Source organism: Myodes glareolus, chromosome 21 (assembly GCF_982192425.1).
Source record: "Myodes glareolus chromosome 21, mMyoGla1.1, whole genome shotgun sequence".
NCBI lineage: Eukaryota > Metazoa > Chordata > Mammalia > Rodentia > Cricetidae > Myodes > Myodes glareolus.
In genome coordinates, this window is record NC_142046.1 from 56,532,891 (window position 1) to 56,559,190 (window position 26,300).

Genomic DNA, 26,300 nt, shown 5'->3' on the forward strand with positions numbered 1-26,300 from the left:
GACCCACTGCTTCCATCAGCAACATGACTCTCCCTGGGAAAGGGTGTCTCTTGAAGTGAACCAAGAAAGAAAACCTTCGTAATCTGGCGTATAAACATAATAACTCACAAAGAGTGAGCCAGAAAAGAGATACCATTGTTCCTGGTTAATTCTTTCTTCTGGATTAAGAAATCATGTTTTACCTTTTCTGGGAATAAATGTTATAGTTTTTAAAGTGAAGACCTCCCTTGAAGAGATACTAATGAATTATTACGACAAGAAGAAAATACCTGACAACACTAATTCCGTATGTTCTGATAGCATCAAGGAGACTCAGAAAATGTCAGAACTGTAGACCACTGAGGGCGCCGTGGGGAGGAGGTATGATTGATATTGACTATTAGACTCAGGAGGAATGGTCATATGCATCAAACTCTTTCCATTCAACAGAATCAATTTATTATCCCGTTGATTGTAGAAATGAATGATTAAATTTCTCTCTTAACAATAAATAAAATCATTATAGACTATTTCTTCCACAATAGCTGGTATGAAGGCAACGAGAAGCCGCTCACCTTTCCCTTTTTCTCTCTCTCAGGGCTCAAGGACCGTTCTTCAGCTTGCACAGTTAACCACGTTTCAGGCTAGTCTCGTATGGATTTGCTTCTGTTTCGACGTGGCGATATCTATTTGTCCAAAGACTGTGCTTTATTACCACAACCTGATCAAGACCATTGATGAGTAAATGGGATTCTCGTGATAGGCTAGATGTCACCCCCTCTCTGAACGCTCAACCATATCAATGACTGTGAAGTTATTGGATTGATGGAGGAAGCGGGACCAGACCCCTTTTGGGCTGACCTCAGGCATTCTCAAGGAAACCTAAAACTATCCTTTCAAAACCACTCGTAGTGGGGGTTGGAGAGACGGCTCAGTGGCTGAGAGCACTGGTTGCTCTTCCAGAGGACCAGGTTTAGTTCCCAGAACCAACATGGAAGTACACAGCTGTCTGTGTGACTCCAGTTGCAGGAGACCGGGTTGGCCTCACTCTCACAGAGCGCTGCTTTCCTCTGCCTCCCAAGACTTGCAATTTCAGGTTTGCTGCAGTCAAAAGCCACCATGGTTCTTTTCTCAGGGTGATCAAATTTCTGAATCAACAAAAAAGCTGAAGTAGAGCAGCTGTGTCAAGGCAGAGACGGGTGGGACTAGAAGCCCACGAGCATAGCTTTGGTAAGGCACACAGAACTCCGAGAAAGGTAGGGCGAACCCAGAACTTAGCCGTCCTTGTTAGCACTTTTCTCTACAGCTAAGAATATCGTGATTCAGGAAGCTCCTGAACTGGGTGTTTAATCATGCTTCTCTGCTCTTAAACACAGACATCTGTAACATAAAAAAAATGTCAATATTTTGAATGACTGATAGTCACATAGTCACTGTTTGATCCCTTTTCTTTGACTTTAGTAAAAAAAAAAAAAATTCAAGCTCTTTCTTTTGCAGATCTATAGTCCCGTATCTTATCTCAAGTGCTAAGGGCGCTATCTTTTTCTTTTCATCCTACATGTGGTGGCCAGCCTCTAAAATGTACCCAGCGATCCACATGTCTCAGTATTCACACCCTTGTTTGGCTTGGCTTGACAACGTATACATGATCAACAGGAAAAGGCAGGATGATGGCATATCGCTTCCTACACCAGATGACAGACGATGCAGATCCTATCACAGACCCTCTCGCCTTTGTGGGTCCTCTTAATGTCCTTTCTCTCTCACTTCTCTCCATCTGATCATTTTAGGGGGAAACAGTCACGTCAAGACACTCGGGCAGCCTCCCAACAGCTGTTGTAGCAAGGAGCTGAGGCCGGCGAACCATCTTGAGCATGAACTTGGAAGTGGATTGTTTTAGCGGTTAAGCCTTGGCTCACAGCGTGGCTGCAAGTTCTTAAGAGATTGGGAGCCAGCACCACCCAGCTAAGCCGCTCCTCTGGTTCATCACCCTCAGAGATGTCAAATGTGGCAATCTTTTTGTTGTTCTAAGCTACTATGTTTTGCAGGGCTTCGTCACCCAGCGGTCGGTCGTTAGCCAACACCTACAGATGTAGTGTAACATGAAATACTGTCTCTCTGGTTAGGATGAAGAAATCCGTTCTCGATTTCTGCAGGTGTCAGTCGCTCTCAGTGCCCTGGTTCGGATGGTTTACCAGACTCTGGGGATAGTACTTGACTAGGTATCTTAGTTTCCTCACCAAGATCCTTCAATGTACGGGGCGAAGACATGGCTCTACTCACCCTAGCTCGCTCCTGGATCTTACCTTGAAATCAACACAATCAATAGTGGCTAAATAGTACATTGTTGGGTTTTCTTTTTCTTAAATTTTTAAAATACTTATTTATTTTATTATGTATACAATATTATGTCTGTGTGTATGCCTGCAGGCCAGAAGAGGGCACCAGATATCATTACAGGTGGTTGTGAGCCACCATGTGGTTGCTGGGAATTGAACTCAGGACCTTTGAAAGAGCAGGCAATGCTCTTAACCTCTGAGCCATCTCTCCAGCTCCACATTGTTAGTTTTTAATAACTTTTTTTTTCTCACCTCTCACCAAAACATAAAGGGATATCAGTCTCTATAATACGGAGGAAACTGTGGTATCGAAGTTAACGACTGGCTGATGCCACAAAAATGGATCCCTTTACATTGCTGGGGTGGCAACTTTGCATATTTGATATCTAAGTGACAGGAAATGCCAAGCACAGGGACATTTTTACTCCTTGATACTTGGTTATCTTTTCTAGATTTTTCACATTAGAATTGTTTTTAAAATAGCAATAAAAATACAGGCTACACTAAAAATTTAAATATAATAACAATAATTACGTTTATTTATTTATTGTGTGTGTGTGTGTGTGTGTGTGTGTGTGTACATGCACATGCCACAGCATGGGTGTGGAGGTCAGGGAGCAACTCGTGGGAGTTGGTTTTCTGTAGATCCTAAAATATCTAAAAATTGTACTGGAAGGTTCGGAAGGAGGGCCTACTTGCCTCTTCACCGATTGGTCCTAAGGAGATGTGATTTAGCTGAAACACATTTGGGTTTTAGGCAAGTTACATGACTGGCCATCACAACATAAAATACAGATTTTATGTTATGATTTTCTCTAAGATAAGGCTTAATTTTCAAACATTTTCAAAGCAACGTTATGAATTTATATTCTGAAATCTGGATTGGAAAGTTAGGGCAAGACTAGATATTTTAGCATCGACAGATTGAGCCAGCCCACTGAATGATGGTGTTGTCTTTAGAAAACTGTGGTTAGCCCCTTGATTCTGCTTCCCACCTCTACAAAGGTAGTTGAGGTACAAATGGGCAGGTCTGTGGGTAGCCCTCAACGCCTGACTTTCCAGAAGACTGTGTGCATTATAATGCTGTAGGAAGGCTTGCAGCTTGTGGTTACCCACCTACTGGGGCGTGGCCTCTTATACTATATATGCGGATGCAGAGCCTGCGTCCGCCCCTTTTTTCTTCCTCCTTTTCTCCTCGGATTTTTGGATTGCAGGATTCGATTTCTGTCCACCCTTCAAGCAGAGAATTCTGATTTGTGAGTTTACCCCTAAATAAATAACTATTTATTTCTCATTTCTGAGCTAATGTGGGATTTCTTTCAAGCGTCCGTTCATCCCTTGGTTTGTTCATCATTATAAGGGTCAGATAGAACCAGCAGCCCCTTTACTCATGTGACTTCCCTTTGCTTTCCCAGCACTCCTGGCTGCAGGGGCGCCTAGACCTCTTCGTGGTCCTCATCACATCTGCAGGGCACCTAGACCTCTTCGTGGTTCTCATCACATCTGCAGCGGCGCCTAGACTTCTTCGTGGTCCTCATCACATCTGCAGGGGCGCCTAGACCTCTTCGTGGTCCTCATCACATCTGCGGCGGCGCCTAGACTTCTTCGTGATCCTCGTCACATCTGCAGGGGCGCCTAGACCTCTTCGTGGTCTTCATCATATCTGCAGCGGCGCCTAGACTTCTTCGTGGTCTTCATCATATCTGCAGCGGCGCCTAGACCTCTTCGTGGTCCTCATCACATCTGCGGCGGCGCCTAGACTTCTTCGTGGTCCTCATCACATGGGCAGCGGCGCCTAGACCTCTTCGTGGTCTTCATCACATCTGCGTCATGTTTTTCCAACTGGCGCCCTGCTTCTCTGTTGGAAGCTTCTTGAGGTTCACCTTCTACCAATCTGTTCCCTGCTCCCAGGAGTTCATTCTGGGACCCTTTCCTACATCGGCAATCTTTCCCACCTTCAGCTGTGGTTAAATGGATGAATTCTCCCTCCCCGAGATCAAGCAGTGTTTATTGGATATAATGTAACCCTAGCTCCGTGGGGAAGAAAGTTCCAATGATTGTAGGGAATAATATAGATTAAACACCAACCTACTCACTGACACCTCCCCTCCACTCACCCCCTCCACTCACCCCCCCTCCCCACATCCAAGCTGCAGTAGTGACAAATGACCACTTCTCCACTAGCCTGAGTGACAGCTGGTAGGACTTTATAGTTTGGAAATGGGGGCTCCTGGATGGGTCTTGATAGCAGCATCTTTGTCCCTCCGTGCCCCCACCTTACTGGAGGTCACAGGGAGTGGGGTGGGATGCCTGGCGGTGGGGGGGTGGGGGGGAGGGGGGAGGAGGGTGGGAGGGTGGGGGGGTGGGGGGAGGAGGGGTGGGGGGTGGGGGTACGCATGGGACTGGCAACTCTTTCCCACTCTGCCAGAGTTCATTGGCTCAGACTTCATACCGTGGCCTTCTCTATGGAACGCGTCCCACTTGTTAAGCACAGGCACACAGCCATCGGTCTTGGCCTGTCGCATGTGGACGTCATTCTTGGCTGCTCCCCTGCCAATGAGGCATCTATATTTGTCTTTCTAGTCATTGGCAAAGCTCATGGCCACAGGTCCCTACTGGGCTGCCTCCTCCTCCTGCTTCTGAGACAACTTTCAGTCTTCCTGGGGCATGGGGCAGGGGTTGGGGTGTTGCTCTCCATGACCGTATGAGTCCTGCTCTTGAGCTGAAGGTGCAAACTCCCCTTTGAAGACGATGGCACAGCGACAATTTCTTCATGTGTCCATTGTCTTGGGTGAAATCAGACATCTCTCTTTCCATCTTTTTCCAAAACTCCACTTTTTCGTTGCCTGTCTTCTGACAGCCAATCCTAACCCGATGGCACTGTGTTGTTGCCTGCTCCGTCCAAGTCAATTAATGACACGTCCTCCAGAGAGCTCAAACCTGTGCAATAATTCATACGTAACTCCCCCGTGATGGCTAAAGAAACTTAATACTCTACTAGGCGTCCCTAAGGACTGTTGACCTTTGTCCTGGAATGCCTGTGAGATCTTAAAGACCTGCAGGTGAGATAAGACTGGATAATGAGCCGGGTCATTGACACACGCCTTTAATCCCAGCACTCAGGAGGCAGAGGCAGGTGGATGGATCCCTGTGAGTTTGAAGTGTAATGCAAATTCGAATTGGTTTTTTTTTTTAAATTTTTGTGATTTATTTATCTTTCATTTCATGTGCATTGGTGTGAAAGTGTCAGATCCCCTGGAACTGGATTTTCAGATAGTTGTGAGCTGCCATGTGGGTGCTGGGAATTGAACCCGGGTCCTCTGGAAGAGCAGTCAGTGCTCTTAACCGCTGAGCCATTTCTCCAGCCCCTCGAATTGGTTTTAATAATGAAAATCCTGAGTCAGATATAGGGGTAAATGCTGAAGGATTAGAGAAGCAGAGCAGCCGGCCACTAGATCTTACCACGATTGAATCCTCAGATCGAATGAGTGATGCTGTCTCTAGGAATCCCCAGACTGAATGTCCTGAGCTCCTATCTCCTCCTGCCTTATATTCCTCTCTCCACCCAGCCATGTCTCTCCTGTCTCCACTTCCCTAATGCTGGGATAAAAGGAGTGTAATCCCAAGTGCTGGGGTCATCTTTGTGTGAGCTCTGTTTCTCTTTTAGACAGATTCAATCTTGTGTAGCCCTGGGTGGCCTTGAACTCACAGAGATCCATCTGCTTCTGTCTCCCAAGTGCTGGGATTAAAAGTGTGTGCCACCACTGCCTGGCTGCTATGGCTAACTAGTGTGGCTAGCTCCACACTCTGATCTTCAGGCCGACTTTATCTGTTGAAGCACAAACGAAACATCACCATGCACACTGCCCGAGGAGTACACGTACACATTAAAATATAGTAAACTATTTTTTTAGGGTAAGGAAATAGTTTCTTAGAAAAGTGGCGGGACTACAGTGGGGCAAGAATTCTTACCACAATCCCGATTCTTACCATTCTCAGGATATTTTCCAAATGCACATCATACGAAAGGAACTTCTAATAGCTAGAAGCAAGAAGGCTTACCAAAGTCTATCTAATCTACGATGTGCCAGAAGTTCTATTGACTTGTCTACATCTAGCCACGTATAGCATTTGGGGGATTACAATACATTAGGTTAGTATGCAAAACACAAACGTCTTTCCTTATGCACTTCACAGCTGACAGAAGGAGGAGGAAGGTAGGGTTCCTACTTCTTGGTGTAGTTACATTAACTTTCTCTGTGTGTGTCATCCCATGCAGTCACCATGAGGCACAACGTGACCGTTTAAATTAGCTGAAATGTAAAAACTCAAGGCTGGACGTTGGCGGTACCTGACTATCACCCCAGGTTTTAGGAAGTGGATGACGGAGAATGAAGGTCACCTGTGACTGGGCTACAGGAGAACCTGTCTCCAAAACAAAACAGCCAAACTCAAAACCACCCACCTAGACACCCCCCCTGAAGTCCTCAGTGTTTTTCAGTCAGACTGGTCGTATTTTTAGATTAGATAAGAGCAATCTAGCCATCAAGGATCAGCTAGAGAGCACTTTCACCATTGTGGAAGTACTGTTAAGGACGGGTGCTGTTCCCCCCACCTCACCTCAGCCCCAGTTGTTCAGCCAGCAGACAGGCTCAAACCTTGAGGCTGCTGACAGGCCCCAAAGAAACAAAGAACCTTATCTGAGCAAAATTCCCCGGATGAAGGAAACTAGGCCACATAACTGGGAACACACGGTAATTGTCTTATCAGTTCCTCTCTGCAGAAACAGGGAGGGACCTGCGGATTTGACTGTGAATGTTCAGAAATTTTTGGTTGGCTCAGGGATCTTCTATTCTCCCACCAGGCTTGAAAACTCTTCCCTGATTGGTTTCATCTCTTCAGCTCATTTGCATACCCACATTCAGCCAAATAGGGTCCAATTGGTACCCTATGAATTCAGGCTAACGTCCACAGAAGGCAGGAGAACTGCCTTAGGAGCCAATGTCCTAAGCCCACATTAGGTCCACAGCCCAGGTCCAGCTGAGCCTGGCCTCAGATGCACCTGATATTTTCAGGAGAAGAGCTCTGGATGAAGACTTGAGTATCCAGATCTGAAAGGCCACCTTAAGTCTCACTGGAGATGTTGACCTGACACCCCTAGACAGGGAGTACTTTCCAGTCAGCCGTAGGACTCAACCAATGGCTACAGGAAGTGGGGGTGGAGAGCATTCTTATCCATCCTCAGCCTCGGAGATGCTGAACTTTTACCTCAGCTGCAGACAGAATTAACTACAGCAGCTGCTTCTAGCCTCCAAGAGATGTAACATTCCCCAAGGTTACCAGGAGAGGTGGCGCACGCCTTTAATTCCAATACTGGGCAGGTAGGAGTAGCGGCAGGTGGATTTGTGAATTGGAGGACATCCTCATCTCATAGTGAGTTGTAGGCCGGCCAGGGCTACATAGTAAGACCCTTAGGTCAGAATAAACGAGCAAGCAAACCGACAGACAACAATCTAACAAAAGCTCCAAACAAACCACAGAACATTTCTCAGAGCTGTCAAGCCTCCTAGATAACATTCCATTTCTAACAGGTGTTCAAACCTGCCTTATTACTATCCTGTGGGACAATATTCAAGCTGTTTTATCCTGCTTAAAGTTTATTAATCACAAATTGATATATTTTTTTTTTTAAAAAAGTACCCCATTCGCACTTTTTGATGTCTGTGAATATCATCCTCAAGTGGAAAAGCATCAGGTTGGCGACGAGATGGTCTCCAAAGACCACTGTGGTACTAGGTTCAGGAGACAACTGATCATTAATTCTTAGTTGGACATTTTCATTTGTGGCTCAAGTCCCTCTCCCAGATTCAAAATTTTGAGCCCCTTATAAATTGAGTGTAAGTCTCAGCTACAATATGACTTCTGCCTTTATGAAGTTTTGGACTTTTCTGGAGGAAATGTGGTGATATTTTGTCTGTGCTCTACCAAATAAAGCTTGCCTGAAGTGATATGGCTGGGTGGAGAGAGGAATGTAAGGCTGGTGAAGACAGGAGCTCGACCCTTTTTTGACTGAGGCGTTAGCAAGGTAAGAGTTGGCTGTGCCTTTCTCCTTTGTCTTTCTGAACTTTCAGTATTTACCCCATTATCTGGCTCAAGGCTTTTATTATTAGGACCAGTTAGAACTTGGGCAACAGAAAAACATGTAAATAATGTTTATATGGAGGCAGCGTGTGAGAAATAAAAACCAGACACTCTTAGGGAAATAATGAACACATAGAGAAAAACACTGGTGAAATTCTAGTCATATAAAGGCAAAAAGGCAGTAAAAGTAACTGTGAGGTTGGTAGGACAAGTTGGCAGTGACACCCTGTGAAGGGGGAGCATGAAAGGAGACAGATGAGAACAGGTGAATCAATATACCCTTGCAAGAGTAAAGGATAATCAATATCAGAAGCTGTAGGGTGCTGGGGGAACTCCTTCAGCCAATGGCCTTTGAGATGCTGGACCAGGTTGGGTGTGGCCTTGGGTACTAAAAATGCATGTACTTGGCTTGCTCACTCTCTCTTGGCTGCTGGATTCGGTTCCTGTTTCCTGCTCATGCAGAGGACTGTAAATCTGTGAGCCTACCCCTAAATAAAGAGCCCCTTTTTATACCCCATTCTGAGACAATGTGGAATCACGTTATCACGTTCATCTGCATCTGGTGCCCAACGTGGGACAGGAGTATGTGCCTACTGGGACCAGCCCAGAAGGTCTGTGCATGCTTCCTTCCCCTACCACTGTACTCCTTCCAGGACAGCCAAAGATACATAGAGAAACACTACCTCAAAAAAACCAAAAATTAAAAATAAAAAATATAGTTTAAAATAAAACCATGTAGAAAGGGAAAATACACAGAGTCTGGATACTGTATGTTATTGTGTTGTCTTTTAATTGTTTGATGGCTGAGAAAGGAGCAAAAGCTGCTAAAAGACATTTGATTAAGATGCTGCTGGATTAATACAACCTATATATTTTGGAAATGCCTTGACTTTAAAATTTAAGTCAAAAGATATGTTACTTTGGAGAAGAGGTTTTGCTTTTGTTTCCACAGGAAATGAGAGGCTGTGGATTCATTCTGGGTTTAAAAAAAATCAGGTTTGATCAAGGACGATCCCCTAAAAAAATCTCTGATAGGAGCAGATGAACCAGATGATTCAACATTTCATAGGACCTTTGATGGAGTTTCCTCTGAGTTCTACATCCAGAACAGCCTCAAGACTGTTGGCTCAGATGAACAAGCCTCACAGAATAATCTAGTCAGGACTTGGCCATAATCCCAAATTTTCTTTAGGTACCCATAAGATTATCAGCTCCCCCAATCAACAGGAAGTAGCTGTAAAAACTACACCCACATTCCTCCCAAAATGGATTATATATATTTGTCTTTGATTAGAGTATTGGTTACAAGTTGTTATGGATAATGGTCAGGATAAAAGATAGACAAAACAGATTAGATTTAGAGTTTTTGTTTTGAAAAGAAAAAAAAAAGGAAATTACTGTTGGACAATGGTCTTGTACCCTATAAAGATTTGTTACTTATATTGGTTCAAAAAAAGTTGATTGGCTAGTAGCCAGGCAGGAAGCACAGGCAGGGTGATCAGAATAGGAGAATGTAGGCCTCTGTGTGTTTCTTTGAGACTAAATGGCGGTGGGACTGGGTGGGGCAGACACCTCTGTCAGCAGTAGGACATCTTGACTCAATAATTGGTAAGTCTAAATCAATGCTGTTATTTTCCTCTGGAGCAACGTCACCGGTGACACCTGAGCTGGCTTGAGGAAGATAAAGGAAGTCACAAATGAGGAAATGGAAGCAATGCCCAGATGAATGGAGGGAACAACATTTAGGACTAACTCTCAGCTCATTAATTCTTGAACTGAGTAACCTCTGCCTACGCTGGTGACTTTTATCAGGTTAATAGATCGGAATGTGTCTTTCTTCAGCTTGTGCAAGACAAAAGGTCATTATGATTATCTGCATGCTCCTGGAAGGTAGAACAAGGTTTAAACATTCTTTTAAAGTATGGCACTACTTCTCTCACAGACAATGAGGTGAAGGATCCCTGTCTTCTGTTATCACATGTCCAGGAACGTATATCTACTTTTCAATCATCCACTGAATCCTAAACACACCCAGGAGGAGCAGGCTTGCTGTGGTGTGAGCGTGTGCACCGAAACAGGGCCCATGAATTTAAAAGTCAGAAGAAGAGCAAAACAATTGAGCAGAGATGTTAAGTAGTTCCACAAAATAAATGTTATGAGGTCTTTAAAGCTTTTAAATCACTTGAAAAATCAAGTATAAAAAGATGCCAAGCTACTCAAATAGGATGTCTTCACCAAACCCCTCCCTGCAGGGCTCAGGGATCTATCTAGAAGAGGAGGAAAGATAGAAAGAGCCCGAGGAGACGGATGGCTCCAAAGAAAGTGTCTTCCTGATGCAACAGGACAGATTCACAAACGACCTCACAGAGACGGTGGCAGCACAAACAGGACTTTCAGAGGTTCAAGCCAGATGGGGTGCCAGAGCTGAGAGGGCAACCCCAACCAAGAAGCTCTCTGAAATTAGTACCCAGTTGCAAAGGAAAAATTAGCTTCCTCCAGCGGAGTCTCATTGGGTATATTAACCACACTTGAGGGTAGGTCCCATGCCTAGGAGGCCAACGCAAAACAAACTCAATGGTATTTTTGCAGATGACACCTTTTCAAGGAGAAAAACCGTTAGCTTGAGGACTGTATAAAAATGCACCTCAAGGCAGGCAAGATGGTTCTGTGGATAAAGGCATTTGCCGCCAACCATGACAACCCACGTTTGATGCCCAGGGAGGGAGGCTACTGGAAGTTGTCATCTGACCTCCACAGGAGCGCTGGCTGAGCGCAGTGCTCGGCACTTAGTAGGTGATGGGAAATGACACTAAGAGAGACACTGGCTCTATAGGTTAGAGGATCGGTTTTGACCTAGCAGGCCAAGTCTACCAGGAAACGCAGGCCCGGCTCTGTTGCCAGGTTAGCAGCACCACCGGTGGCCCACTATTCAAGCGCCTAGGCACCAGTCCCAGGAAATAACCCTCCAGGCGCTGGGGCTACTTCCAGGACGCCACACCCACAGGTTTGTCGGCTGCGGGAGTGTTGTGTGGTTTGGCTCGCCTCCTGCCCCTCTGGGCCAACCCCGGGTGCGCTGGAACTAACCTGCTCACCCCGGCAGGTGCGCCAAGCCGAGGCGAGCAGGGGCCCGGCGGAGGGCGTGGTCGAGGCGGGGAGAGGCGGGGCGAGACAGCGGTGGGCGGGGACAGAGCCCGTGAAGCTCCAGGCGCAAGGCCCCTGCCGCCAGTCGCCGCGGTGGCTGCCGGGATGCGCCGCAGCGAATGGTCGCGCGGGGCGCCGCTCTGAGTGACCTTTCACCCGCGCCCAGCGGCCTCGGGCGGCGGCACAAGGCGGAAGCCATGGCGGAGGCGGCGGGCGAGGCGGGCGCGAGCGAGCGGGACCCAGACGCGGGCCGCGCGCGCCGGCGGCTGCGGGTTCTGTCGGGCCATCTGCTGGGCCGGCCCCAGGAGGCTCCGAGTACCAATGAGTGCAAAGCGCGGAGAGCCGCGTCGGCGGCCGGGGCGTCGCCCGCCGCCACTCCCGCCGCGCCGGAGTCGGGCACCATCCCCAAGAAGCGGTGAGTAGCGGGCCGGGGAAGGAGCTGGCCGCGGGAGGCCACACGCGGCCTGGGCTGAGGGAGAGGAGGGCACCGGAGTGGGCAAGGAGTTGACACGGTGGGCGGAAGGCATCCTAGTCCTGCGCGTGCCTCAGCTCGTCGCCTGAGAGTGGACCAGACGCGGTCTGGAGGGGGTGGCATGGGTTGGCTGATTTTGGTCCCTTTTACCGTAACGCATTTCATGACCTCGTATAGAGAAGAATTTAGAGGGATCCCTGTTCTTGGTTTTTGATGGTAGAAACTCATTCTCTGTCATTGAAGATCTTTGAACGGGTACCAGGGGCTTTCTTAATCTATGATGAGGAGGTTTAGATTTGCATTAGATAATTAGACTTTTGCTAATTCTCAAAAGCCTGGGTGCAGGATGAAGTGGGGTCAGGATCATTGAAACTCCGGGAAAGGACACTGAGTGGTTTCTGTGGGGGAGGCTACCACTTCCTTATGGGAATGGGTTGTGACTTTAGGGAGGAAACTGGCCGGTAAGGTGCAGCAGACTGCAAGCATTGGTTACTTAAGAGCTGGAAAGTCTACCTACTGGTCTCTGTAAGAAGCTAAAAGACAAGCGTCTGGCTGAGGAATGTTGATGAAATCCCAAGACCTTTGGAGGAAATCTCCATCTCGGATGGAAGATGTTGCAAGATGGTGTTTTCTGAGATCATCTGTTTGGAGGAACTTGGAGAATGAAAGAAGATTTTGCTAACTTTAATGGGTACTTTCAAAGTACTGGGGATGGCGCTAAATCCATTACTTCTTCCTAAGCTGTTAGGTAGGTACTGTAGTCTCTCATTTTACAGAAGAAGAAATTAAAGAGAGAGAGAGAGAGAGAGAGAGAGAGAGAGAGAGAGAAGTCTGCTGCAGGTAGCAGGTCCCTGAGTGACAGGTTGGACATCCAAAACCAATTGACTGCTTCTTTAATTCACCCCCTTAAGTCCTTACTGCATATACACTGTACTAGAAATGCAGAGATTCTGAAATACACTGTTCACTGTAAGTTCCTAAAGTACTATATGTAAGAAATTTAGCCAGTAATTGAAACATGGTCATTTAACCCAGTTTGGAGTGTGTAATTCTTAGGATAAAGACTTTCTTGAGCCAAGATTCTTTTGTGTAAATCTTGAAGTTTTTATTGAAAATAGGGCCACCGGGGAGGAACAGTGTTCATAGTAGATAAACAGAATGGTCCAGGTCAGGAAAGGGTGAGACTACGGAACTGCTGGGGTTCATGTGGCATGAGGGTGAGAAGGCCAAGGGGCGAAGGTTTGAGAGGGGAAACTGGTTTCAGGGTATATGGAGCAAAGCATTAGTGGAATTGAAGGTTTGTTTGGCAGTATAACAATGACTGGAAGCCGTCCTGGGTTTGAATTCCATTAGGGTCTTTTCTACTTGTAAACTGTCAGTCTCTCTCAGCGCTTCTGTCTCCTCCTTACCTAGAGGTGCTGGTGCACACCTTTAGTTCCAGCACTTGGGAGGCAGAGGCTCGTGAATTCGAGGCCAGCTTGGTCTACCTAGTAAAAGAGACCCTGACTCAGAAACAAAACCAAAGGTGCTGGAGAGATGGTTCAGCAGTTAGGAGCACTGTCTGTTCTTCCAGATGGTCCAGGTTCAATTCCACATGGCAGCTCACAGCTGTCTGTAACTCCAGGAATCCAACATCCTCACACAGCCATATATGTGCAGGCAAAGCATCAGTGCACATAAAATAAGAGTAAAGAAATCATTACAAAATGTTTAAAAAAAACACTAAAAAACAAGGAAGAACCAATCCCTGCCTTGCGTTTTGCTTTGGAAACAGAAAAACGCATCTAAAATATGAAATGCTTAGTGTATTGCCTGTGCTAGTGTATAACACAAGCTCTCAACAAATAGCTGTAGCTGTCCTTGTATCTGAAGACAGTGGTTATGAATCTCGTACCTTAATCAATAATGCTGGAACTCTGAACTAAGGAAAACCATTTGAAAACGATGAGGAGGTACGTTTTCCAGAATTTGGTTATTTGGTAGTAGGAGGGTAAAATTGAGGGTCATATGTCACCTCTGGTTTCACTGAAGTTACAGGGTTTAAAATTCATTTTTCCCTCCAGTGGCTTCATATGCATAGATATTTTCTCATTTGCATGTGTTTGTGTGATAAAACATTTATATATACACTTAAGTGGGCAGGGCAGGTTTCGTTAGGACTGAATTTAGTGGCCTTTGTCTTAGGCATTTAGAGAAGAAATAGCAATCAACGCTCTGAGGTAATGGATAAGATGTCTTAAGGCCAAGGATAACTGCTCTGGATGGGTGTAGTCCTTGTACGGCTGTCAGAGACTGAATTTGTTGGTAGCCTAGGCACAACTGCAGCCCGTTTCTGGCATAGGGTGTAGCAGCTGGTGGGGAGCTCAGGGTGAGTTGGGTAGTGTAACATCTGTACGAGCAGAATTACTCTCAAGTTTAATCAGAATGCTTGTGTTTGACTCAGTGCATAACACAACATTACCTTGTATTAAAGGAAACAAAAAAATCATGTATTAGATGAAACATCAGAAACTTTGGAGTGCGATCCTTCTACTTGATTTTTGTTTACTGGGAAACCCCCGTCTTCTTTCTGCTTCCTTCTACATAGCTGAGTCTCAACATCTGTAGCAACAAGAACCGAGCCTAAGGGGAAGGTGAATTTTGGAGCAGGAGGAATCTAGGCATATATCCAGCAAAATGAGATTACAGATGTGCTGGGTGGTTTTGGAATCTTCAGTGATTTGCTTAGTACTCGTCTTTTCTTACTCTGGGTGGTGGTATTGGTTGTCACTGTTTTATCTCATGATTGCTTATCATAAGTTTGGAGCAGTGACTTCTTGATACTTCCTGCTTTCATTCCTCTTGCAGAATAGTCATGCATATGTTAATTTAGTGACTATTTGCCGATAAATTGCTTTATAACAAGGGCTGTGCTAGGTTAGCGATAAAGCCCTGGTTTTTAAGAACTCGCAATCTAGGAAGATGTTACAAGTTCCAGTAATATAATTAGCGCTAGTGTAGACAAAGGTATAGATGTAGCACAAGGGAGAGAAAGAGGCACACTCTCTGGGCTTAGAAGAAGGTTTGAAAAATATTGATACTTTGGTGGCTTGATTGGATGATGAGAAAAGTTTGTTATGGCAAAGCAAGGGCCGCGGAAGTACATGTTGTGTTTAGGTGGCAGTTGCGTGTTGGTACAGATGGGAGTAAAATGAAAAAGGCGATGGCAGGCCCTGAAGGCTTTGGCTTATATATAATCAGGCCATTCATTCATGACAGTAGCATACAGCAGTACACAAAGCCGTGCCCTTGTGAAACTTAGATTCCAGTTGGAGTAGAGATAGTGGACAAGTAATAATAGCATGTGAGGTGGTAATAGACATAATAAAGAAACAGCTGAGGGCTGGTGAATGTAGGAGCCTGCAAGATAAGCTGGGCAGTGACTGATTGGATTGGATTTGGTCATTAGTTGCTGGCACTAAGAATGAGTTGCAGTGAGGACATGACCCAACCTACATGTGTCATTCTTTAAAAATATATTATTCAAGAGTAGGGGAGGGAGCTCAGTTGGTAAAATGTTTGCCCCCCAAACATGAGGACATGTGTTTGAGCCACAGCGTCCATGTAAAAAAGTTAGATGTTGTGATGTGTGTATATTTCATTGAGAGTGAGGTGGAAGCAGGTGGCTCCCAGCAGCTTGTTTGCCAGACCTGAGCTCCTTTGAGTTCTAGGACAATGAGAAATGCTGTATCAGGAGGGAAAACGGTGAGCAGTTCTGAAGACGAACCTTGGAGGTATTATTTAACATGTATCACAGCTTTAGTGCATGTTCTTCCGAGCCTGAGTTAACTTCTTGGAGATAATGTTTAGGAAGGCAGCCTGCAGCAGCATCATTTCTGTAGCGTAGGCTATTTGGACATGTTGGTCGCCATTTGTAGGTGGAGACTGCACTTTAGATTCCGGCCACCCAGATCCGAATAATCACACAGAAACTATATTAATTACAACACTGTTTGGCCAATAGCTCAGGCATATTTCTAGCTACCTCTTACATCTTAACTCATTTTTACATTTTTATTAATCTGTGTATCACCATGAGGCTGTGGCCTACCAGTAAGTTTCTGGCATCCTTCTTTGGCAGCTACATGGTGTCTCTCTGATTTCACTTACTCTCTCTCTATATCTCTGTCCAGATTTCCTGTCTGGCTTTACTCTGCTAAACCACTGGCCAAAACAGCCTTATTTATTATCCAAGAAAAGCAGCTCATATACAGAAGAACATTCCACATCAGACAACATTATTTGCAATAAGTGAAGCTTAATTTGGTAGTTATATCATAAGAAATAGCATGGTATGAGTTCTGAGCTGGGAATCCTAGTGATGGTGTTAATAGGAATTTTAATTTGAGTAAGTTAACTTGAAGGCACCATTCTAAAGCACATGCACATTGCCTCATTTAAAAGTTTTGGGAAACAGGAGGTATTTTATGTTGGTTACAGGATGTAGAAGCTCAGTTAATTTTGTTTGACTAATTAATGATAAGGAGTTGTGAAATGAATGAAATGGTTTTTCAGCTCTGACCTCCTCTCAACCCATGTTCCTTTCCCTGTGCTGTTTCCTTGTTGCTACACCATGGCACTTATTCCCTGGGTAAAGTTGTCAGGTTGCTCTCCTTAGTGTGCTAAGCTTCAAACTGTTTGTGATGATAATAATTGAATACTGGCTTCTGTACTTTAGGTGTTAGTTTATGTTGTACTTAGTGATAAATTAGAAGTACCCATCTAAGTGAAATTAAAAATTTAGGAAAATATAAACTGTGGTTTAAAAGGGTAGCCTGGCTGCCTGCAAGTTAGCGAGTGAATTTTGTTGTTCCCCTTACGGGAGAAGACAGTGTTAGAGTAAGAGAACAAGGAGAAATGTGGGAGAACCAAGGTTAGAGGAAAAGAGAAGGAGTTGTGGGGGACTTGCTGCCTGGTTAAACTGTTGTGGGCAAGAAACCTTGATGTCTTAATCTCTCTGGTTTGCACATTGACATAAACCAGACCTTCTCCAACCGTTCCTCTTGTTCACAGGTTACCGAAGAGCCATCTACCCCAGGTTCACTTAGTAAGAGTATCTGGGAGGAAATTCAGTGATCTACTTTTAGGCTACAGAGAAACGGAATGCTGTTACAGGAGCACGAGATACTTTATATGCCTTTAAAAGCAGATATTATTCCTTTATTTTCTCATCATTGAAGAGATTTCTGCTGCTTATGAGATTAGTATGTTAAATTCAACCCTCAGCTAACCCAGAGGATCTCGAGCAGAGTCAACCCTTTGGAGCACAGTGATTGCTCCCCCTCTTCTCTCTGTTTGTTGTATTCTCAGGATAATAGTTCATCGTGTCTTTCCCAGTGCCTGAGTTCAGAATCAGCTGAGTGATAACACAAGATACAAACAGAAATAAAAATGGTGGTTGGAGAAGTGGCTCAGTGGTTAAGAGTACTTGCTGTTCTTGCAGAGGACCTGAGGGTCCACAGCTCCTTCATGGTGGTTCACAACTATCTGTAACTATCACAACTCCAGTTCAAGAGGATTTGACACCCTTTTCTGGCTTTTGATGGTACCAGGCATTCATGTGTTACACATACTAAATGCAGACAAACACACATATTAAACAAATTTTAAAAAGAAAGGTGAAATGTCAACTATTACAGGTAGAATATGGGTTAGATCTGGATTACTTATTATTTACCTTTAATTAGATAGATTATGTAATGGCTTCCTCTTGGGGAGAGATAGCCAGCTCCAGAGAGCTAACATGAGAGAGTGTTTTAGAGAGAGAGAAGATTAACCCAGGTGCTTGGTATGTTCTCTAAGAATTCATGAAGTATCCCATTCATCTCCGTCCTGAAGTCTTCTAGTGCTAGGAACTGGAGCTGTGGAAGGGACCTATGGCCGAGGTGTTTTTGGAAGAAATAAGAGAAACTGACCATAACTGCACAGAGCCTGAACAACGGCCTTCATTTTTCCTTGCTGTGAGCTAACTATCACCATTGCTACTGAATACATTACACAGAACTTTTGACAGGACAGCTAATGACTTCAGAGAATCTTTCTGAGTCAGGCCTTTTAGGTCCATTTTTCATTCTTGGATACCACTATGGATTCTGGCTGCATATGACATTCGATACCTGGATCATCTTTTCTTTACTCTTTGACATGTTTGTTTTCCTCCAAATGTAATGCATATTGTTAGGTGGTACACCCATAATGTGGGAATGGAATATGGATCAAAAACTCACTGAATTGTTCTAAATATACACATATATGTGTATATTCATGTATGTTTTTGCTTGTGTATGCACATACACTATAGGCCTGATGTTGATATTTGTGTCTTTCTTGATTGTTCTCTACTTTATTTATCTAAAAAGTTTAATTTTATGTACATGTGTGTGTCTGAGTGGCGGTTTGGGCTCATGAGTGTACCATGGCCTCCATGGGGAGGCCAGATGATGGTACCTTACCCCTGGAATTGGTAGTACAGGCAGTTTTGAACCATCTCATATAGGTGCTTGGATTCAAACTTGGATGCTCCACAAATGAAGTACAGACTTGTAACTGCTGAGCCATCTCTCCAGCCCTGCATTTCCATTTTAGAAAGGTGGATTTATACATTTTAAAAATTTTATTTGTAGATGTATGTGCCTGAATTTATTTATACCATGTGCTTGCAAGTTCCCACAGCCAGAAGAGGGCATTGGACTCCTAGAGCTAGAGTTACAGATGGTTGTGAGCACCCAGTGTGGGTGCTGGGAACTGAACTTAGGTCCTCTGCAAGAGCATTGAGTGCTTTTAGCTGCTGAGCCGTATCCCAGCTCCTACTTATTTGTTGAGATGGCCTCTTGCTGAACCTGGATCTTGCTAGTTTCTGCAGTCTACCTACCCAGTTTGGTTTTGGGTTCCCCTGTCTCTGTACCCTAGGTGCTGTGATTACAGGTGACTGTCATGTTTTCCCAACTCTTATATGGGTTCTGGGATTTGAACTCCAATCCTCACACTTGTATGACAAGCATTTTTATCCACTGAGTTACCTCCCCAACCTGGTGTTCACTTTGTGTGTATGTGTGTTACATGCACATGTGCATGTGTCTGTAGTTGTACGAATGCATGGAGGCCAGAGGTCAGCATCTAGTCTCTTACTCAGATACTTTGTCTACTTTTTTCAGACAGTGCTTCTTACCGAAGCTCATTGGTTCAGCTAGATTGGCAGGTCAGCAAGCCCCAGGGATCTTCCAGTCTATTTTTTCTGGTGTTGGAATCACAGATGAATGCCACTGTATCTAGTTTTTTATATGGGTGCCAAGGATCCAAGTTTAGGTCCTCATCCTTGCACAACCAACACTTTACTCACTGGGGTACTCCCCAGCCTGTAATTGTTCGTTTAGTTCAACCCGATGTTTAAATGTGTTCCATTGCATGTAGCTTGTCCTCTTCATTATTAATGAGCATTTGAGGAACTGATATTTTTCACTTTAGTTGTTTTAATACTAAGTTTATAGCTGTGAATGTTTTGTATATATTATTGCAAAAGAAGGGACTAACATGATTGGTCTTTGATTTAGTTAGTGAGCTTGGTTTCTAGTGAATATACCATGGTAGTATATTCATTAGTGTGTATAGTGAATATACCATGTAGTTTATTATCAGTGTGTGCAGTGAATGCACCATGTAGTATATCATCAGTGTGTGCAGTGAATACACCATGTAGTATATTCATCAGTGTGTGCAGTGAATGTACCATGTAGTATATTTATCAGTGTGTGCAGTGAATACACCATGTAGTTTATTATCAGTGTGTGCAGTGAATGTACCATGTAGTATATCATCAGTGTGTGCAGTGAATGCACCATGTAGTATATTCATCAGTGTGTGCAGTGAATGTACCATGTAGTATATTTATCAGTGTGTGCAGTGAATACACCATGTAGTATATTATCAGTTAGTGCAGTAAATACACCATGTAGTTTATCATCAGTGTGTGCAGTGAATGCACCATGTAGTATATCATCAGTGTGTGCAGTCTTCTTGACTCTGCCAGTAATTTGAGAGAATAACTTTTAACCAGGCACTAAATCATCCTTGTAAACTGATTACATAGAAATGTAAAAAGTATTTATTGTGTGTGTATGCACCTGACACAGTGCCTCTGTGGAAGCCTGAGGACAACTTTGTGGGGTTCCCTCCTGAATTTACGTGGGCCCAGGGATTGAACTCAGGTTACGGACCTTGCATGTCAAGCGTCTTTATTCTCTGAGCCATCTTGTCAGCTCCTGAGTTGTTTTTAAACAATAACCTTAAATATGCTTGCAGTGTTTAAGTATTATTTATTAACTTAAAAAATTTCAGCTAAAATTCCAAGTCTAAATCTGTTTCTCAAGTATACATTTTAATTTTGAGTTACAGGCAAGTCATTATTATTGGTCATAGTCTTAAGTTTCATAAACATATAAAAGATCAGGCCGGGTGATCATGATGCACACCTTTAATCCCAGCACTCAAGAGGCAGAGGCAGATGGATCTCTGTGAGTTTAAGATCAGCCTGGTCTACAAGAGCTAGTTCCAGGACAGGCTCCAAAGCTACAGAGAAACCCTATTTGAAAAAAATCAAAAGTCAAAAAAAAAAAAAAAGATCATGGTTTTGCATAGTTTTCTTAAAATAGACCATCAACATCTTCCTTTGATTCTCAAGCATCTGTATAGTTAACATTGGATTTTTTAGTACTAAAGTATGCTTACTTAATAAGGAAAACTTACCTTTCCAGTAACTCAGTTACTGTTGATGAATGTTCTGCTTCCTAGCTGAGATTTGGGGCTATAGATATCATCTTGTCTTTCACTGTAGAGAGACGGATCAGTGGTTTAAGAGCACTGACAGCTTTTCCAGAGGTCCTGAGTTCAATTCCCAGCAACCACATGGTGCCCTCTTCTGACCTACAGGCAGAACACTGTATACATAATAAATAAAATCAAAAAACAAAACAAAGCCACTGTGTGAATACGTGGATATATTATTCTTGTAGTGTGCTTGAAGTTACTAATCAGGAGTTTTGATCAGGATACCCGTCCTGTTCTTGCCACCACCTCACTGGAACTCTCAACTCTTTATTGTTACTCAGTTAGAGGTTTCATACCATCATCTGAGGCAGTGTTTATGTACTCTAAGACCTTAGAATAAAGCAATATGAATTACCTAATTGACAGACTTTACAGGGCCTGCTCATACTCTGCATTTCTTCTAACAGGGCATGAACTCTACTGGAATCCAGCTTCAGGGCTATTAAAATACCGCCTAATTTGCCATGTCCACCATGGGTTTTATATAATGGGTAGCTTATTAATAAAAAAATCTAGTGCTTAGGTACATGTATTGATTGAGATTGATTTTCTTTTTTAAAATTATTATTATTATTATTATTACTATTATTGTTATTATTTTGGTTTTTCGAGACAGAGTTTCTCTGTGTTGCAGTCCTAGCTCTTAGCTGTCCTGGAACTAGCTCTTGTAGACCAGGTTGGCCTTGAACTCACAGAGACCTGCCTGCCTCTGCCTCCCAAATGCTGGTATTAAAGGCATGTACCACCAACACCAGGATTAAGTTTTAAGTATTGGTTTGAGTTAGATGAAAATAGAAAGATGAATTTATTATTATTGGTTTTAATTATTTTGTGTATGTATCCTGGGAATTGAAGCCAGAACATTGAGCATGTTAGATACATGCTACACCACTGAACGATATCCCCAGCCCTTAATTCGTTCTTCTACATGTGTATTAATGTTTTCTAATTAGACTTTCACCAGTCTTGTGGAGGACTTCTCAGGTGATATTTCTTCCAAAACTTATTTTAATACTGATAATTATTAGCTGATTCTGAGTGATTCTGCCTAAATGTCTTGCTGATTTCTCCAACTCTGCACACATGAGCTATGTTTGGTTATTAGTTTTCATTCCCAAAATGCCACTGTTTCTCTTCACTTTTTTCATTATTTGAATGCTTCAACCCAACATGTCTCCTTCCAGCATTGAGCTCCATCCTCACCCTTTGTTCAGTCTGATGGAGCAGATACATTTCTTCAGCTGTGTCTCACAAAATACTTACCTGCACTGACACCAACTCAGATAAAATTTTGATTTTTCCAATGCTGGGGTCAAACCTAGAGCCTTGTCAGTGGTCTCTGTAGCTGGGTTTTCATTTTTCTTTTTATTATATATATCTTTTAAAAACAATTTCCATTCATTATGAGACAGTATGTGGTCAGAGAAACTGAGTGCTGCATGGTGGTGCTGTGCTAACTTCTAACATTGTACAAGTGATTGGCAGATAGATATGGTGTCAAGGATGTAATAAATTTTATGATCATTGTGTACAGAGGGAGTCATAAATCTTTGAGAACGATAGAAGCATTTCAGAAGAACTGGCTTCGTGCATTAGTAGTTCTCAAAGGAGAGAAGGGCATTTCAGAGAAGAGATGTGGAACAGGTACAAAGATAAGCTGCCATAAAAGGGCAGGATGTCCTAGGAGTGGTGATAAGGCTTTTGTGTCTGGGAATAGCTGGAGAGCGAGCAGTCTTTAAAGATGTTGTTGTTGTTTTGCTGCATGGGTGTTTTGCCTGCGTGCACATCTGTGTGCCATTCACAGGGTGCCTGCAGAGGCAAGTGGAAGCAGTTTGAAGGCAGAATATAGAGTTGCACATTTGTTTACCGATAGTTTCCATTGATGCTGCTTGCTTTCTGCTGTTGCCTGTAACTTTCCTGTTTAGCTTTATGCTTTAGTCACGTAGATATGAAAATCCTTACGCTTTTCTACCTCTGCTTAGCTGTAGTCTCTACCATCTCCCAGAGAACTCTTGGAATGCATGGAAGTTGCATGCCACCCCAGTGAAGCCACCTACTTTCAGCTAGAAAGGAGCACTGTTTGCCCGTTGCTTTAGGCGACTTGGTACTCACTGTGGCCGTAGTTAGTGCTAGAACAAGGTGATCAATTTTCTCACTTTGTTGTGTGATTACTTTGCTTACAAAGTTCATGTGGAGAACCATGCGGTGGAGTTAAAACAAAAATCTTGTGATGTTTTAAGTAAGTTTATCAAAAGGCCAAGGCAGCTTCTTTATTTAACCAATGAAACTAATACAGAGACAAAAGGCCCACCTTTTGTCTGAGATGATCAAGTCTCACAGGATTCTCCAGTCAGGACTTGATAATAATTCTAAATTTTCTTTAGGTCCCCATAAGATTATCAGTGCTCCCAATCAGCATGAAGTAGCCTGGAAAATTGCCCATGTCTCCCCCCCTCAATAGATTATGGATGCTTGTCTTTGTTTAGAGTGTTGGTTACAAGTTGTTATGGATAATGGTCAGAAAGAAAACTAAACAAGGGAGATTAGATTCAGAGTTCTTGTTTTGAAAATAAAAGGGGGATGTGCTGTGGGACAGTGGTTTTGTACTCTGTAAAGATTTGTCACTTGTCTTTTAATAAAAACGCTGATTGGCTAGTAGCCAGGCAGGAAGTTTAGGTGGGGCGACCAGGCAGGAAGTATAGGTGGCAACGAGAACAGGAGAATTCTGGGAAGAGGAAAGGCTGAATCTGCAGCAGTCGTGACCCAGCTGCAGAGGAAGCAAAATGAGAATGCCTCGCTGATAAAGGTACTAAGCCACATAGCTAACACAGACAAAAATTATGGGCTAATATAAGTTATTAGAGTTAATAAGAAGCCTGATCTAATAGGCCAACCAGTTTATAATTAATATAGGCCTGTGTGTGTTTCTTTGGGATTGAATGGCTATTGGACCAGGCAGAACAGAAACCTCTGTCAACAGTAGTGTGCAAGTTTTGTCAGAAGACACATTGTATAGGTGACAAGAGTATTATCTCACAGAACTATCTAGAACCCTCATCTTGTCAGAGCCCTTTAACTAATCATTTAGACTGCATAGCACATTTATCCCCACCAGTGACCAACTTAATTAGCAGGTAGGTAGACTAGGTCATGATGGAAAACAAAATTATTACTTTTTATTGTAAGCCAGCAAGTTTGTAGTACTTTATTACAACAGCCACAGACAGTGTTAGAGGATTCAGTGATTATATTAGTTAGCTTTTCTCATTACTGTGACAACTTAAGGGAAGAAAAGAAGTGTGTTTTTAGATTGTAGTCCATTGTGGCAGGGAAAGCAGCGTGACTGGTTTGTTACATCTTTCTGCTAACTCAGCTTGTTTTGTAGAAATTATCCTTTTCAAGTTGGGCATGGTAGCACATGTCTGTAATCCCTGCACTTGGGGGAGGGTCAAGAGGTAGAGAGGCCAGTCTTAGACTGTGTGAGACCGTGAAGTTTTCCGAGGCTGACTGCCTGTATCTTCATAGCGCAGGTGACCATGCCTGCATTCTTCCGACAATACCTTGAATAGACTGCAGGTAGGTCATGTTCAGTTGTGTTGTGTTTGTCTGCCCCACACCTCACAGTGTCTCCAGCTCATTGATTGGATGCTTTCTACAGTCTCAGTTCTGTGATGAATTAGGCTTACGGTTTTGCAAGTAGAAGTTCTCTCAGGAATATTCAGAGATAGAAGTGTCCATGGCTCTGCACAGAAAGCGAAATTAGTGCACCTTGGAATTAGTGCATGGTTCCTTCTCTCTGGGAAATGCCAGCATAATCAGATAAAGGTAGGGTGGTGCTTTTTATATCAGGCAATAGGAGATAGTGTATGATTCAGGTGCTGATCAAAAGAGATAGAAGTGTCCATGGCCCTGCACAGAAAGTGAAATTGGTGCACCTTGAAATTAGTGCATGGTTCTTTCTCTCTGGGAAATACCAACATAATCAGATAAAGGTAGGGTGGTTCATTATATCAGGCAATAAGAGATAGTGTGTGATTCAGGTGCTGATCAAAGCCTAATGACATTCAGTTTATTTTCTAAGTCAGATGTTGCATCTCACAATTGTTGTGGGAGAATTATCTGTATTCTGTCAATCATGTATTTTAATAAAATGCTGATTGGCCAGGCAGGAAGTATAGGCGGGAAAACCAGACAAGAAGTAGAGGTGATGCAATGAGAACAGGAGAATTCTGGGAAGCAGGAAGTTTCCTCTGGCACTCCTGCACAGACCACCAAAGAGGCAGGATGTAACCTGCCCAGCTGAGAAAGGTACTGAGCCGTGTGGCTAATGTAGATAAGGATAATGGGGTAACATAAGTTATAAGAGCTAATAAGTAGCCTGACCTAATGGGCCAATCAGTTTTATAATCTTATGGAGTCCTGTATGTGATTTTCCTTGGGGTATGCCGGTTGTGGGGTACCTGGTGGGCCAGAAACCCTAGCAAGCCGGCCCCTCGTGTTACACACAATTAGGCGTGTAACGCCTATAGTCTGTTAAGGTTTTCTCTAAAATAACTGTAACTATTGTTTACAGAGCCAAGCTGTTTGTATTAACTCCCTGTTAAAGGGAGATTCATGTCCGATACAGGCAGTGTATATTGTAAACATTTTTGAAAGCTTTCTTACTGAGCTTTTAAGTAATTTTGTAGGATTTGCAGGCTAGATATGAAGATGACTTTAAATTTATTTCAGAAGACCTACATTTTAAGTTAAACTTAGAATATAATATTAATCCCTCTTCCCCTATCAATCTTTAAATTTCTAGTGAGAACTCCCCACCCCCTGCTTTTTAAATAAAGAAGTTGGTGGTAATCTTGTTTGTAGGATTTCCCTCGGTCAAATCTCTCCCTCTACAGTATTGACCTTGGTCTATGAGATTTTTTTAATAGTGTATTTTTTCAATAAGTGTGTGTGGGTGTTGCCAATCTTTCTCATCACTGTTTTTGTTTTTGTTTTGTGAGACAGGGTTTCTTTGGGTAGCTCTGGTTTCTTAGAACTCTCTATAGACCAGACTGACCTCCAACTCACAGAGATTCTCCTGCCTCTGCCTCCTGAGTGCCTGGCTCTCATCACTTCCTATTTCACGTGATCTCCCTCTGGTTGTACCAGCCTTGAAGCAGTTGATCACAGCCAGAGAACAGAGATCTTTATTAGAGAACCTTGAGGAGAGTCAGAGTCTCTGCACTGTGTGCAGTTGTTGGCGCCGAGGTGGCCTGGCCAGCACTGGGGTACTGACTCCTCTCGGCTCACTCTTCCAAACTGGAACAGACCGGTCAAAACTTACCTTCATCTGGACTGAATAAGAAGTGAGGTGTCTTTCATTAGAA

At 43.6% G+C, this 26,300-nt stretch overlaps 1 protein-coding gene across 2 annotated transcripts in view; it reads left to right on the forward strand.

Moving 5' to 3' along the window:
- Positions 1–11,704: 11,704 nt before the first annotated feature.
- The window catches only part of Agps (alkylglycerone phosphate synthase), a 94,061-nt gene continuing 79,465 nt past the window's right edge, over positions 11,705–26,300 (forward strand). For both annotated transcript variants that reach the window (XM_085680936.2, XM_087900068.1), the window contains exon 1: positions 11,705–12,015. In XM_085680936.2, coding sequence (XP_085537062.2) covers positions 11,720–12,015 — 296 coding nt within the window. In that variant the 5' untranslated portion in view covers positions 11,705–11,719. The remainder of the gene's footprint in view (positions 12,016–26,300) is intronic.